The 14421-nt window shown below is 48.0% G+C and overlaps 1 protein-coding gene across 1 annotated transcript; it reads left to right on the forward strand.

Annotated features, from left to right (window-relative positions):
- Positions 1-319: 319 nt before the first annotated feature.
- FBXO43 (F-box protein 43) lies at positions 320-13497 on the forward strand. Its single transcript, XM_004607787.2, has 6 exons — positions 320-330; positions 1010-1151; positions 1672-3155; positions 6817-6919; positions 12962-13165; positions 13249-13497. The coding sequence occupies exons 1-6, from the start codon at positions 320-322 to the stop codon at positions 13495-13497; spliced, it is 2193 nt and encodes a 730-aa protein (XP_004607844.2).
- The last annotated feature ends 924 nt before the right edge of the window (positions 13498-14421 follow it).

The following is a 14421-nucleotide window of genomic DNA, read 5'->3' on the forward strand; positions in this document are numbered from 1 at the left end:
ATCTGAACCGACACAAACCTGAAGACTTAGCACAGACAAAGGTAGAGAAGTCCAGTAGTAGTGCTTTTCTGTAGTTTTTATTGTTGGGCCACTCCCCATTGTGGTCAGGGCTTATTCCTGACTCTGGGCTCGGGCACCATATAAGGTGCCAGGGATTGAGCCCAGGTCAGCCACAGGCAAGGCAAGTGCCTGACCCCACTGTACCATCTCCCTAGCCCAGTAATGATTTTCTAATAATCCGTTATGCCATGAGGAGATTTTTTGTGGCTAGAACAGCTATTTATTTATAAGAAGTTTATTCATTCATATATTTAACCTGATGGAAGTTAGGTAAAAATTAATTTCTTTCCCTTTATAATCAAATACAGTTTATCTTCCGGGTATAGGATTTTTATTTTTATTTTTGTCTCTGCAGCTATTGAACCTGGGGCCTCATACTTGTAACACTGAGCTTCATTACCAGCCTCCTTCAGGATCATTTTTTTTTTTTACTTGTCTTTTTGCAAAACACTATTTCAATTAATAAAAATGGCATCTAATTTTATTTTAAATTAAAAAACAATAATGTTTTGCTTGCTTTTGTCATTTCTTGGTTATTCCCAGGACCTTTTAATAAAGGAAAATTATTTATTTGATCTGGAGAAAACTTTGAAAGAATGACCATTTTCTTGATGCCCTCTGAATAATCTAGGAAAATATCAGTGACTATGATTTTCTTTGCTTTGCTTTGAGTTGGATTTAATTTGTGTTTCTGAAAAGAAGCAAATATGACATATTGAAAATGTCAAGGAGTAAAATATTTCAGTTTTATTCCTAACAAAAGTAATTACTCTAACAATTCTTTAAGTAGTTGATTTGGAATCTTTGCATTTTCATGACTATAGTAAAGGGTGGATTTCCCACAAATAGTTGTCTGTGAATTCAAACCTGCAACTGGACTTTGTCTCAAAATATTGAAATACTGAGCTGTGAATGAGTATGACCTGTCAAATTTGGAATTCTCTTATAGATCAGGGGCTGTTGATCAGGGATATTTTGGTGAGCTCAAGAAGACATGTGCCATGGTGAAATACTATGCAGTTCTAAAGAAGAGCAAAATCATGCAATTTTCAGCAGCAAGGATGGGACTAGAGGACATCACGCTGAGTCAGGCAGGCACAATGAAAGGGACAGATACAGGATGGTCTCTCTGATGTGAGGTTGAAAGATACACAGAGAGGTAGCAACAAAGATCCTAAGGCAACGTAATGGGAGAACATCCATATAATTGAGTGAGGGAAAGGGGAAGAGAGAGAGGAAGGTTGGGGTCCTTAGGTGCAGGGAGGGAGATGGGCACACAGGTGATGGGTCTGGTGTTGGAGTTATGTTCATGAGAACCCATTATTAATAGTATATTCTAATGTTTTATTTTGAATGTGCTCAGGGCTTACTCCCAGAGCTGTGCTCAGGGAGCATTCCTGGCAGTGCTTGGGGGCCCATATGTGGTGCTGGGACTAAAACCAGGGTGACCACATTTAGGACAAGTGCCATAACCTTTGCATGACCTCACCAGGCCCCAATGTAAGAGATTCTGTTATTTTTTTGTGTTCTCAACACTTAATGTATTTGCGTGTGAACTGCCAGGTTACCCGTTTCCAAAGAGGAACAGTTGCATTTGTTTTCTTTCTGTAGACGCAGATTTTGAAGATGTCCGAGAAGCAGTCAGCTGAGGCCTGCCCCGGGGAAGGGAATGAGGCAGACAGTCCTCTCAGCTTCAAGTATGCCAGCTTCCGGGATTTTTGCTCCATGTCATCATCTCAAGATAGTGGCTACAGTGAGTTGCTAAAATCTTACAGTTTTGAAAACACAGATAAAGAATTTCTTGGAAAGAAAGAAACAGAGCCAGCGTCCAGCTATGAGCACCCCGAGACGCCACACCTGAGATTTCCACATCCTCTAGGTTCCCCCACGCAGAAGAAGAGATTTCTCTCCCCAAGGAAGGGCAAGGATGACACCCCCGAGCTCTGTGAGACTCCTACAGCCAGTGGCAAGAAGGTTCTGCTCCGCAGACGGCTGCACATCTCTTTCTCTGGTCTGCAGGATGACTGTACGGCACGGAATTGTTCACTGGAAAATCAGATCAGCCGAGTCCTGCACCTGGAGTCAGATGCTTGCAGCAGCGCTTCGGGTTTTGCGAGGAACGATGAGTTTAGCCCTTTAGTTTCTAGCACTTTGAGAGCAGAAGACGCAGTGGCCCGCAGCAGCAAGTTGAGGCTGAACTTCTCTCAGCAGAAGACGTCCACGGTGGACGATTCTGAGGACGACTGTGGCTTGTTTGGGGTTGAATGTCTGTCTCCGATCCAGGGGAGTGCTTCCCAGGACTCTCTCTGCCATGACTTCAGCGACAGCAGTCTCTGTGTGAGTGACGAAAGGACGCACCCCGGCCTTCTGGGCTCCTCGGTCTGTGGGGCGGCTGGTGGAACAGAGGAGGATGTGTTTGTGACCCCGATCAGTGACCTCGTGGCCAGCATGAACTTTAATGCCAGCCAGAGGTTTTCTCCTTCCACGGAAGCCCGGGGCAGCATTTCCACCCCCAAAGACAGTGGTTTTAACTCTCTGTGTGGGTCCAGATCGGACGATTCCCTCTCTGACCAGGAGGGCTCTTTCCAAGAACTTTTCGAGAAGCAGAGGGGAACACTGAGAGCTGGGGACACCATCAAACGGTCTCGGCGGCTTGTCAGGCTGCGGAGGCTGTCCACACTTCGGGAGCAAGGCTCACAGTCCGAGACAGAAGAGGAAAAGCAGGTCCCGACCGTGTCCTCGGGAGCGATCCCCTCGACGGCCCCCTGCAGCCCCGAGGCTCGGCCAGGCAGTGCTGAGGCGGGCGGTGCCCTGGTTTTCAACTTGACGGATCTCTCGAGGACCCCAGCCTTGCAGCTGGTGCAGGAGCTCTTCATGACAAGCAAAAGGAAAAGGTTCCAGCAAAACGGCGCCCAGGACGCTTTGGAAGACAGGGACGAGGGGAGGATAGCTATGCTGCGGTACATGCTGGCAGGGCTGATCGGCAAGAAGATGGGTCTTGAGCAGCTGGACATCCTCACGGAGTTGAAGCAGAGGGACCTGAAGCACGTCCTTGCTATGGTTTTAGATTCCCTGATGGCAGAAAGCCTATGCAGGTAAGGCTCGTGGCAGTGGTGGTTGTTCTTCCTCCCCCTCCCCTCCTTCCTCTTCTTCTTCCCCTCCCCCTTCCCTTCTCTCCTCTTCCTCTTCCTCCTCCTCCTCCCCCTCCCCTCCCTCCTCTTCTTCTTCCTTCCCCCTTCCCTCCTCCTCCTCCTCCTCTTCCTCCTCCTCCTTCTTCTTCCCTCCTCCTCCTCCTCCCTCTTCTTCCCTCCTCCTCCTCCTCCTCCCTCTTCTTCCCTCCTCCTCCTCCTCCTCTTCTTCTTCTTCTTCTTCTTCTTCTTCTTCTTCTTCTTCTTCTTCTTCCTCCTCCTCCTCCTCCTCCCTCTTCTTCCCTCCTCCTCCTCCTCCTCCTCCTCCTCATCTTCTTCTTCTTCTTCTTCTTCTTCTTCTTCTTCTTCTTCTTCTTCTTCTTCTTCTTCTTCTTCTTCTTCTTCTTCTTCTTCTTCTTCCTCCTCCTCCTCCTCCTCCTCCTCCTTTTATTTATTTTTTCATTGGAAAGATTTTTCATGAGTTAAGTAGGCCTCTTTATTTTTTTCCCCTTCTTCAATCTTTGGTTCTTTTATACCTTATCAGAAGTAATTAGTAGACTTTCCGAGGGTACTTGCTGACGGAGTCAAAGCTGCGCTAGGGCTGGAGGGGAGGTGTAGCGGATACCTGCCTCCGACCCTGGGTCTATCTCTGCCACCATATATGGTCCCCTGAGCACCCCCCCCCAAGTGTTCCCTGAGTACTGGCAGGTGTGCCCCCAAGCTATAAATAAATAAATAAAGAGCCTGATTTAGAAGCAACCACCTGGTCTTCTGGATAAAGTTCATGTCACTGTCATTTGGGAAGAGAGTTTCTAAAAGCTTAACTTAAATTTTCAGGACTGTAGCTTTATTCCACTAGAGTTGTTTACTGATATACTTGATAGTTTGTATTCTGTTGTCAGCTTAAGTATTTTATTTTATGACTCTTGATACTGTTTTTGCTTGTTTGTTTAGTTTGGGGGCCACACCCTGCAGTGCTCAGGGGTTACTCCTGGCTCTGCACTCAGGAGTCACTCCTGGCAGTGCTTGGGGGACCATACAGGATGCCAGGCCAGCCCTATCTGCTATATTATTTCCTGGCCCTTGATCAGAAATATTGTTAAGCACGATGATATCCAAGGAATACCACATAGGAAGGATACCATTGGATTATTTCATCTAAATCGAGAATCCAAAGGCAACTGTCAGCTTTTCTTTTAGAATTTTTTTTTTTCATAGACCAAGGACATTCAGTTGATTTATTTGGTCTTCATCACTAGTGGGAATTTCAAGGAACTAGAAGCAGAGAACACTGTTCACAGAAGTGTCGTCGAGATTTCTGCTGCACAAAGAAAGAGGAGCTAAGTGAGGCATCTGGAGGGAGAGGAGGAACCAGAATTACAAAAACTAAAGTGGGACTGTGTTGATACTGAGTAGTTTTGGGGGTTTCAGGACTCTTGGAAGAGAAAGCTCATGGGAATGCCGTGACCGGGAAGAAGCCTGCTGGGTGGGACCTTTCTGCAAGGTGACGGCTAATGAGAGCAGTAAACAGGGCTGCACAAACAGCTTCTAGGATTATGCAGGAGTCTGTAAGGGAATTCTTGCTGTCCTTGTTTGTTTTTATTTGGGGGAAGCCATACCCTGTGGTGCTCAGGGCCAACTCCTGGCTCTCATCTCTCAGGTCGCTCCTGGAGATGTTCAGGGGACCACGTGGGTTGCCAGGGGTTGAACCTGGGTCAGCTATGTGCAGGGCCAATGAACTGCCGGCTATGCTATCACTTGGGCCCCAGAAGTCTTGCTAGTTTTCTGGCTACTCCTTGAATGAAAACGCTTTCACCACCCCACCCCCCACCAGTACATTCATCGGAGGCTATTGCAGAGAATTGTAGGGGCTCAGAGCTGGAGGTCTTCTACCTTCTGACATTTCACCACGAGGAAAGTGAACCCCAGGAAGATGAGTCACCCGCTAACCCAGGAAAGAGGGGGACCCTCAGAAACAGGCCCACAGCTGAACCCTCTGCTCTCAACCCAGTTTCCGACGCTCTGATTAAGGCTTAGCTTTTTTTTTTTTTTTTTTTTTTTGCTTTTTGGGTCACACCTGGCTATGCACAGGGTTATTCCTGGTTCATGCAGTCAGGAATTACTCCTGGCGGTGCTCAGGGGACCATATGGGATGCTGGGAATCGAACCCAGGTCGGCCGCGTACAAGGCAAACGCCCTACCTGCTGTGCTATCACTCCAGCCCCAAGGCTTTTTTAGAATAAAGATGACCAGGACCCTCTCTGGCAGAAGCCAAGTAGGTCCTACACAGATTTGCACACCTCTGTGTGGTGTGAGAGCGTCCACCCTTAAAAAAAAAAAGACGTTGAAATAAAAATGGGAAAAATGAAGAAGAGAGCTGAGATATGGGATTTTTCTGTTTCTATCAGGATTATGGAGATATGGGCCAGTTAAAAGTGGGGCCATACTCGAGGGAGCAGCTGTGGGGGGCGCAGCTCAGTAGGAAGCACCTTGGCCATCCCTCCAGTGATAGAACCCGCCAGCCGAGCCTCTTCCGGGTCACGTGACCGTGCGGTCTACTTATCCTCTTGGTGCTACAGAGAGAGGCAGTGGCTACAGAGCCCATGACCTCACAACCACTGACATTCCTTTCTACTCTCTGCCATTATTCGCTTTAAATCATGTGTTAATTTAGAGTAATAAAAAAGACCATATTAAAACAATTGATTACAATCCTTACCTTCCACTCCCTCCCCTCCCCTCCCTTCCCTCTCACCCCCTTCTTTCTTCCCTCCCCTCCCCTCCCCTCTCCTTCCCCTCTCCTCCCCTTCCCCTGTCCTCCCCTCCCCCTGTCCTCCCCTCCCCTTCCCCTCCCTTCCCCTTCCCTTCCCTTCCCTTCCCTTCCCTTCCCTTCCCTTCCCTTCCCTTCCCTTCCCTTCCCTTCCCTTCCCTTCCCTTCCCTTCCCTTCCCTTCCCTTCCCTTCCTTTCGCTACACCTGGTTTGCTAGGGTTCAAAGTCTGGGACCTTATGGCATAAAGCTATGCCCCCTAACTTATCTATCTAACCCAGTCCTAAGGGCCCCAGGTGGTGCTCAGAGGGTCTGGTGGCCCCTCCTGGTGATCCTCGGCCAGTCGGGGCAGCTCAATGCCAGACCCTGAGGCAACTCAGGGCCAGGGGTCACCCCAGCTGCCCTGGTGGTGCTGGGTGCCTCCAGGCTTGCACAGGTGGTGTGCGGGCATTTGGGTAATGCCAGGGATAGAACCAGGGTTGGCTACATGCAAGGCATATGTCTTTACTCCTGTACTGTCTCTCAACTCTCAAGTAATTTTATGTAAGTTAAAAAAAATTTTTGGGGGGGGTCATACTCAGTGGTGCTCAGGGCTTACTTCTAGCTCTGAGTTCAGGAATTACTGCGTGGAAGTGCTTGGGGGACCATGTGGAGTATTGGGGATTGAACCCTGGTCCGCAGAGTGCAAGGCAAATGTCCTACCTGCTGTACTATCGCTCTGACCCTCATACTTTTAATGTAAATTTTAAAGTTTAAATTTACTATCTAAGTCACTTAAAACAAGTTGCTCTTCGTTATCACATCCAAAATCATTACTCTTGGGAAATATACATACATAAAGATTGATCTTTTTGTTACAGTGTTTGGAAAGTGAGCAGAAATTGGCGTGAGATTATTATTCAAGATAAAAAGGCAAATAGGAGGAGGAAATTTTACATGGCACAACTTAAATTGGATTCTGAGGTAACGTATATAAGTTCTAACATAAGAATGCACATCATTTCTGACACATTTGCACAGCTAGCTAATCGTCTCTTAGCACTGGGCAACCTGGTTTGAATTTGAACCTTTACAGGGAGCTTGGACCTTTACAGGGAGCTTGGACCTTTACAGGGAGTTTGAACCTTTATAGGGAGCAACTCAGAGGTTCCTCTTTTTTCCAGGACTCCATCTCTATGTGCAGTAAAATAATACCAAGAACTCCAGAGCTTTTGCTTAAGCAAACATTTAAAAAAAATTAGCAGCATTTGAACACGACCAAAACGCTAGCTACCTCCTTGTCATCGCAGATCTCCTTAGCCACTTTCTCTCCGGACTTTGTGTCAAGGTCTGGGGACAGTTGTTCAGTTCCCAGGGTGAACGTTTCTGACCCGGTGTCTGCTCTCTTGGAACTCATACCCTGTGGGCAGGTCAGGAAAACTGTGTCGGAAGTCCAGAGTTAGTTCTGCTGGGGCTTGGAAAGGAGTGGCTGATACCCGTGGCTCCTCAGAAAGCCAGTGTTTCAGCCGAGGCCTGAAGGATGAGTTAGCAGTGGGCCTGGCGTGGGCAGGGCTGGCGGTGAGCGAATGGGAGCGGTTCACAAGCCGGGCCTCCCGGGGGGATTCAAGGAGAGCATCGGAGTCCTCCAAACGCCAAGTGGTGCTTCCTCAAGATTCTTTGTGTGGTCGGCCGAGGAGGCTTACCTTGTCCAGGCCTTTCTTAGGCAAACCCGTGTCCACTCCTCGTGCTTGCTCTAAGAGAGAGAGTGCCCACTTCTCATGTGCGTCAGTATCACCTGTGAGAGGATTCGTGGCGCAGACACAACAGCTGAGTCCGGACTGAAGTGCTCCTCCTTTCAGGGAGATGCGGGGGGCTGCACCCGGTGCAGGGGGTGGCGCGAGGGTTTTCTTTGAGGTGAACCTGACTCTTGCCTCCCCTGCTCCTGGGCCTCTTCCTGCTGCAGCTGCTGCTTCTGGGAGCTGAACCTCGAGGATCTGAATTGCCTCTTGGTCTCTGTCGGGCCACACTGCTGCAAATGCTAAGGAGAGACACAAACTTCTGCTTCCACACACACACCTATTAGCAAACACTGAGCTCTGTGAGCTCCATTTCTTTTTGGGTCACACCCGGCGATGCTCAGGGGTTACTCCTGGCTCTGCACTCAGGAATTACTCCTGGTGGTGCTCAGGGGAACCATATGGGATGCTGGGACTCGAACCCGGGTCGGCTGCATGCAAGGCAAATGCCCTACCTGCTATCGCTCCAGCCCCCCATTTCATTCTTAAGCATGAGACAGGTGGCAATGCTCATCTCTCCAGGATATTCTAGCTGCCCTTTTCTTTCTTTTGGCAGAGGGAGGGTGTTGGTACTCGTCTGAGATGGAACCCAGAACTCCCGCATGCCAACCAAGCATGTGCTGCCGCCCTTTGAGCTGTCCCTTACGTGTTTGATCCTGGAACCCTGGCCATCCGTCACTCTAACCCCCCTTTTTATAAAAAAACATTTTTAAAACTGGGTTTTGGAAAGTCTTATACTTTTTTCATCACCTGAATTTTTCCCTTATTTTGATTTGCTTTTAAGATTTATTTTTCAAAATTAATATAAGCGCGTGGTTTAAAAAGAGTCAAATTGGACTTAAGAGGTTTATGAGAGATCATGGATTCTCCTGCCAAGTCTCTTCCTACATTTTTGTTTGTTTTGAGCGTTTCCTGACTCCAGCTTAGAGGTTACTCCGGCAGTGCTCGGAGAATCATTATGTAGTGCCATGGATCGAACCCACTCGGGGTCAGGCACGTACAAAGCAAGTGCCTTAACCCCTGCACTCTCTCTTGGGCTGGCCCACCCCTTTTTAGTCTTGAGTCTTGCCCCATGAAGTCAATCATTTTTAACTCTTAGCTTCTTCTGCTCTGTAGCCTTCTAAATAGCATGACTTGGCTGCTATTATATTCTGTTTTTTCAGTTGAGCATCTGGATTACTTCCTTGGCCTCTCACCCCCACACCTCTGCACCTCTGTCTGAATTCCTTTTCCTTTCTCATGTCTTCTGTAATACCTGCTCAGTTGGGAGTGAATCAGAGTTAGCTGCGGACATCGACCTTATTACTAAGATTGTATCTGGATGGTTGTGACTCTTAGAGGCTGAAATGTGTAGTACACTATGATAAACTATTTTTTGACGTGACATTTTTTCCAGACTTAATGACTGTCCAGTTTTTCTTTCCTTTTCCCCTTTTCTTCTCTGCTTAGTATTTCCCTCTACAGATCCCCGATTCGGCTACTAGTCCATCAGAACTGAGCATCTCCGCTGTGTAAGTCTGATCACCGTATCTCGATGGTTAATTTTGGCTACTGCTTTTCCCCAGGCACATCCTTTCTGCTGCCCTTTGCCCTCCTTTTCCAGAATTGATTGATTGCTTTCTGCCTGAACCGTCCTCACGCATGATCAGCCCACACAGGAGAACGCTGGTTTCTGGGTGGCTTCTTCTCGCTCGCAGAGCATTATATGTGCATGTAGTTATATGATGCTTTTGTCGGAGACTTAGAAGGCGCCTTCAGCTCCCTGCAGCAGGAAGCTTTGTGTTTGCGGCAGGATAGTGGGAATAGACCGCCCTCTCCTTTGACTCTCTCAGCGTCCCCACAAGCCTAGGGATGGTACCTGCAAGGCGCTGCTCGCTCATTTGCCAGTGCTCTCTGGGAGCACGATGAGAGGTGAGGACTAAATTTGGAGACATCTGGCCCTGGTGAGCACGTCCCTTTGTTGACTGCTTTGCTGCATAGGGAGGGAGTGGGAGAGGAAGGAGAGGAGGGAAGAAGGGAGGGAGGGAGGAAGGGAGGAAAAGAGAGGAGAGACAGAGGCAGGGAGAAAGGAAAGGAGGAAGAGAAGAGAGGGAGGGAGGGAGAAGGGAGATGGAGGGAGGGAGGGATGGAGAGAGAGAGAGAGAGAGAATAAAACATTTCCACTTGGCACCTGTAGGTATTGTTCAAATATTTGTTCAATGGATGAAAGTCTCACCTGTGACCAGAATTTGCTTCAGTAACATGTTCAATTACTGTTTGTCTTTGGACCACAGCTGACTCTGTGCTTGGGGCTACTCCCAGCTCCTCCTTGGGCGGGGGAGGGGCGTTTCTCTCTCAGAAGTGTTTAAAGGACCGCATGGTGTTGGGGATTGAACCCGGGCTCCCTGCATGCAGAGTGTGCTCAGCCCTTTGAGCCAGTTCTCCACCCAACACCATGTCTTGCTGATCAACGTTGGGGTGCATGCTTATCAGCATGTTCCCAGCGACACTGAAATCCAGTGGCATATGTTTTTAGTGTGTTCTTAGACTGTGTGTTGAGGGTGTAGGCCACAAGTCATTCATGCAGAGGTACTGAGTCCCTACATACACACAGCTGGTTTTCTATCAAAAAACTAATACACATTTATTATTTTATGCATGTTATATTAATTACATGACTTTTATAGCCACCTAACCTTACTTTTAATGGTTATTCTACAATTTCTTTTTTGTTTTGGTCACACCCAGCACTGATCAGGGACTGCTCCTGACTCTGCACTCAGGAATCAATCCTGGTAGTGTTCAGGGGACCAGATGGGATGCTGGGGATCAACTCCAGTTGGTTGCATGCAAGGCAAGCTTCCTGCCCACTCTAGCCTTGCTATTATTGCTCTAGCCTTGGTTATTGTATAATTTCTATTTTTCAGTTTGTGTTTGGGCCACACTAGGTGGTGCTCAGGGTTTATTCCTAGCTCTTGGCAGGACACAGGGTACCTTATGTAGTGCTGAGGATTGAACCCAGATCAGCTGCATGCAAGCCAATTGCTTTACCCATTATTCTGTCTCTCTGGCCACAGTTGTTTGATAATTTCTCTCACCATTAGGAGCTAATTGGGACAAAAGGGGGTTGTCAGAGACAAGAATCCACAATTATAGTTGGAGCCATAAGAAAATTCACCCACAGAATACTTTTTTTGGCCATGCCTGGGTGTGCTCATGGGTCATCCTTGGCTCTTGTTTCAGGATGACTCCTGCTGGTGCTGGGGGCATCCTATGCAGTGTCAGGAACTGAGGCGGAAATGCTTGTGTGCAAGTCAAGCATTGGAGCCCTTGTGCTGTCTCTCTGGCCCTCACCCACAGAACATTTGATTTAGAAAGTTTTTTTTTTTTTTTAATTGGGGGACCCAATTCCCCTTCTTTTACAAGGATGAAGAACTAATCACACTCAAGTTGGTTATTTTTTTCCTTTTCATTGAATTACCATGAGATAGACCATCACAAAGCTATTCAGGATTGGGTTCCAGTCATACAGTGTTCCAACACCTGCCCTCCACCAGTGCACATTTCCCACCACCAGTGTCCTCAGTTTCCTTCCTGCCACTGCCCAACACCCCCAGTTCCCATCTGCCTCTGTGACAGGCACCTTTCTCCCTCCTCCCTTCTCTTCTCCCCTCCCTCTCTCCCCCCTTTTTGTGCATTATGATTTGCAATATAGGCATTAAGAGGTCATCATGTTTGTTCAGGTGTTCAGTATTTTTATCGGGAAGGTACAGCTGGAGTAGCTGGGTGGTGACTTTGGGGTGTGAACGTGACTGCTGGTGCATGTCCAGGAGTACAGGGAAGTAGGGGGAAGTGGAGCACCCCAACCCCGAGAAAGCCTGGAGATTTCAGTCACAAAACCCGCATACCCGAATTTTCAGCAGGTTAATACCTCGGCGAGAGCAGTCCTGAGCGGGTGGAGTCCGGCCAGGGGCATGATGGTGATTTGGGATTGTGGGAGCAAGTGGCTGGGCGGGCACTAGGCTGACCCGCCCCCTTTCCATGTACCCTGGTCTGTTCAACCTTACATGGTCTGAGATTAACTGTGGCTTTTGATCTCTTTTGAGATTTACTTATGGGTCTCCAGAGCAAGACCAATAAAAGAGCTTGTATAGCTGAGCCAGAGGTGGTTTGTGGGCGTGACTCCCCAGTACCTAACTTTTGGTGGTTTAATTCTCAGGAAACTTGGTCCTGAGTTGCTGGAGTCTGGCCAGAGACACAGCAGCGAATTTGGGGGTATCGCCCCGTGGGTACAGGTTGACCTGGCGACGCCACGCCCCCTGGGTCCCAGTGGGTTCAGCAGCAGTGCCCCGGGGCAGGGGCCAGGACTGCAGCCAGGGCACTTTGGACTGACCATTGCCTCCAGTCCAGCAGAGCCTGACCAGGGGGCACACACCCATCCTGGGTCTCCAGACAGCTGGTGCCCAAGGAGGTTTTCCTTCTTAATATGCTGTGGGCCATGCGGGCTGCTCCAGGGAAGAAAGAACGGCTAATTGCTGTGCCCCCCCAGTGGGAACCCTGGGCACCCCCTCAATTCTGGGACCCGAGTTCTGCGGCAGTGCTGAGTTGGACCCAAAGTGCCCTACTCAGAAACAGTCAAACTCTGCCACCACCCATCACACAGACAGGTGTGGTGGCTCTGCATGCTGGCAGTGTGTGGCCACCATCCTCAAGAGTCCTACTCCGGCCAGTGCTCCTGGGCGGGCCACCGGCCAGTTTCATTTCCTGTCACTGTCCCCAAGACAGAATATCCAAGGGGCGTCCACATTCACTCACGCAGACGTTTCATGATCCCTCGGCGGTTCAGAGCATTGGGAGCCGTCTCTGGCGCTTCCCGCTGCACTGCCCCCATGCAGAAACCTCTGAAGTGGTTTTTATCTATTTATTTTGAGGGGGGCATCACACCCTGCAATGCTCAGGAATTAATCCTGGTGCTGCTTGGGACCCATGGGATGCCGAGGATCAAACCTGGGTGAGCCCGAATGTACAAGGCAAACGCCCTCCCTGCTGTGAAGTTGTTTTTAAAGGTTAGACTCAAATCATGATTTCTATGTGTCTTTGGATTTGCCAGGTGAGATGGAACAGCAAAATGCTTCTAAATAAGGAGTGGCAGGGGAAGAAAATTAGAGAGACTTAGAATGCTTGGCACGCTGGGCAGTGGGTAAGCCTTGGCGAGCTGACCGGGGGCGCTGACTGCTTGTCTTTTACACAGGGGCCTATACTGAATGTCCAGGATGCTGGCACTCGGCTCCAGCTTTTAAATCGGCCCGCTTTAAGATCTGTGCAAGCCCAGGCTCGGACCCCCGGTGCTCAGAGAGAGCAAGTCCCGACAGTCTCTCCCTGGGGGGAAGTCCTGAACTCGGGAGCCAGTGGCTCTGCGGCCCGCTTACACAGCAAGCAGGAGGAGTACGTGAAGGTGAGTTTTCCTGGCTCAGAGCAGTAAGCCTGTCCCCGTTGGCCAGAGAGCGGGAAGACTCAGTGTGTCTGCTTCCCTCGCAGGTGGCCAAAACCCTCTTTATCGACGAAGCGTTAAAACCTTGCCCGAGGTGTCAGTCTCCAGCCAAGTACCAGCCTTACCAGAAAAGGGGCTTGTGCAGCCGCGCCGCCTGCAGCTTTGACTTTTGTGTGTTGTGTTTGTGCGACTACCACGGGGCCGAGGAGTGCAGGAGAGCGGCAGCTAAGGCCAGAAGCAGAAAGGATGTTCTTCCCGGAAGCGCGCAGAGCAAGCAGAATTTAAAACGCCTCTGAAGATCTCACACCCCAAGACCCGTTTTGTTTGCCTGACTTACAATTATGAGTATTTCAAAGCCCTGCCAGTAATCCCGCTAATGACAGAGAGTGATTCTTTCCTACTTTGTATATATTATTTTCCATGCAATGGTATGTTTTCTTTAAAATACGAAGTTTTGAAAATTATTTATTTTACTATGTCGCTCTTAACTATTTTAATGAGTTTGTTTTAAAATAAAGCATTTCCACTGTTACATACATTTGACTGTTTCACGTAACATTCACAAATCTGCATTTCAGCACCGTGTGTTGAAATGTTCTTCAATTCCATTTTTAGAAACTAGTTTTCCAAATAATATTTTAAAATTTGAACCCGAGACAGATGGTCTCACAGATTTGGAAAATAAGTATTTGAAATGAAATACAAATAAAATGTTTTTAGAATCTCTTTGGAACGCATTCTTTAATTTCAATCTTTCTCTTAATTTTATATCTCATTCACATGAACTTCTGGTGAAATGACACTTAACATTGACAACTAGGAAGCTATAAAAGATGAGATGAATGTGTCTATTCACATTAGTCAGCTAATAAACCACGTTTCATAGGTAGTTTTAAAAATTTGAGTACTTTTTTTATAATGCAATAAAAATATTTATTTTAAATGATTTTTTAAAAACTGCGATATAACAACTAGTGATTCTGTGAATTCAACTATTAATCATTTTCTTTTTTAAAAATTTTTATTGAATCACCATGTGGAAGGTTACAAAGTTCTCAGGTTTATGTCTCAGTTATACAATATTCAAACACCCATCCCTTCACCAGTGCCCATATTCCACCACCAAAAACCCCTGTATACCCCCCTTACCCCCAACTGTATAACTGATGAATTTCACTTCATTTTCTCTTTACCTTGATTACGTTGCATATTTCAACACA

Source organism: Sorex araneus, chromosome 2 (genome assembly GCF_027595985.1).
Source record: "Sorex araneus isolate mSorAra2 chromosome 2, mSorAra2.pri, whole genome shotgun sequence".
In the NCBI taxonomy this organism is placed as follows: Eukaryota; Metazoa; Chordata; class Mammalia; order Eulipotyphla; family Soricidae; genus Sorex; species Sorex araneus.

Bases quoted from the DNA above. Each gene is read 5' to 3' on its own strand.
- FBXO43 (XM_004607787.2), top strand. The intron at 3,156-6,816 runs GTAAGGCTCGTG...TTTTTGTTACAG, and splicing joins ATGGCAGAAAGCCTATGCAG to TGTTTGGAAAGTGAGCAGAA. The intron at 6,920-12,961 runs GTAACGTATATA...TCTTTTACACAG, and splicing joins AACTTAAATTGGATTCTGAG to GGGCCTATACTGAATGTCCA.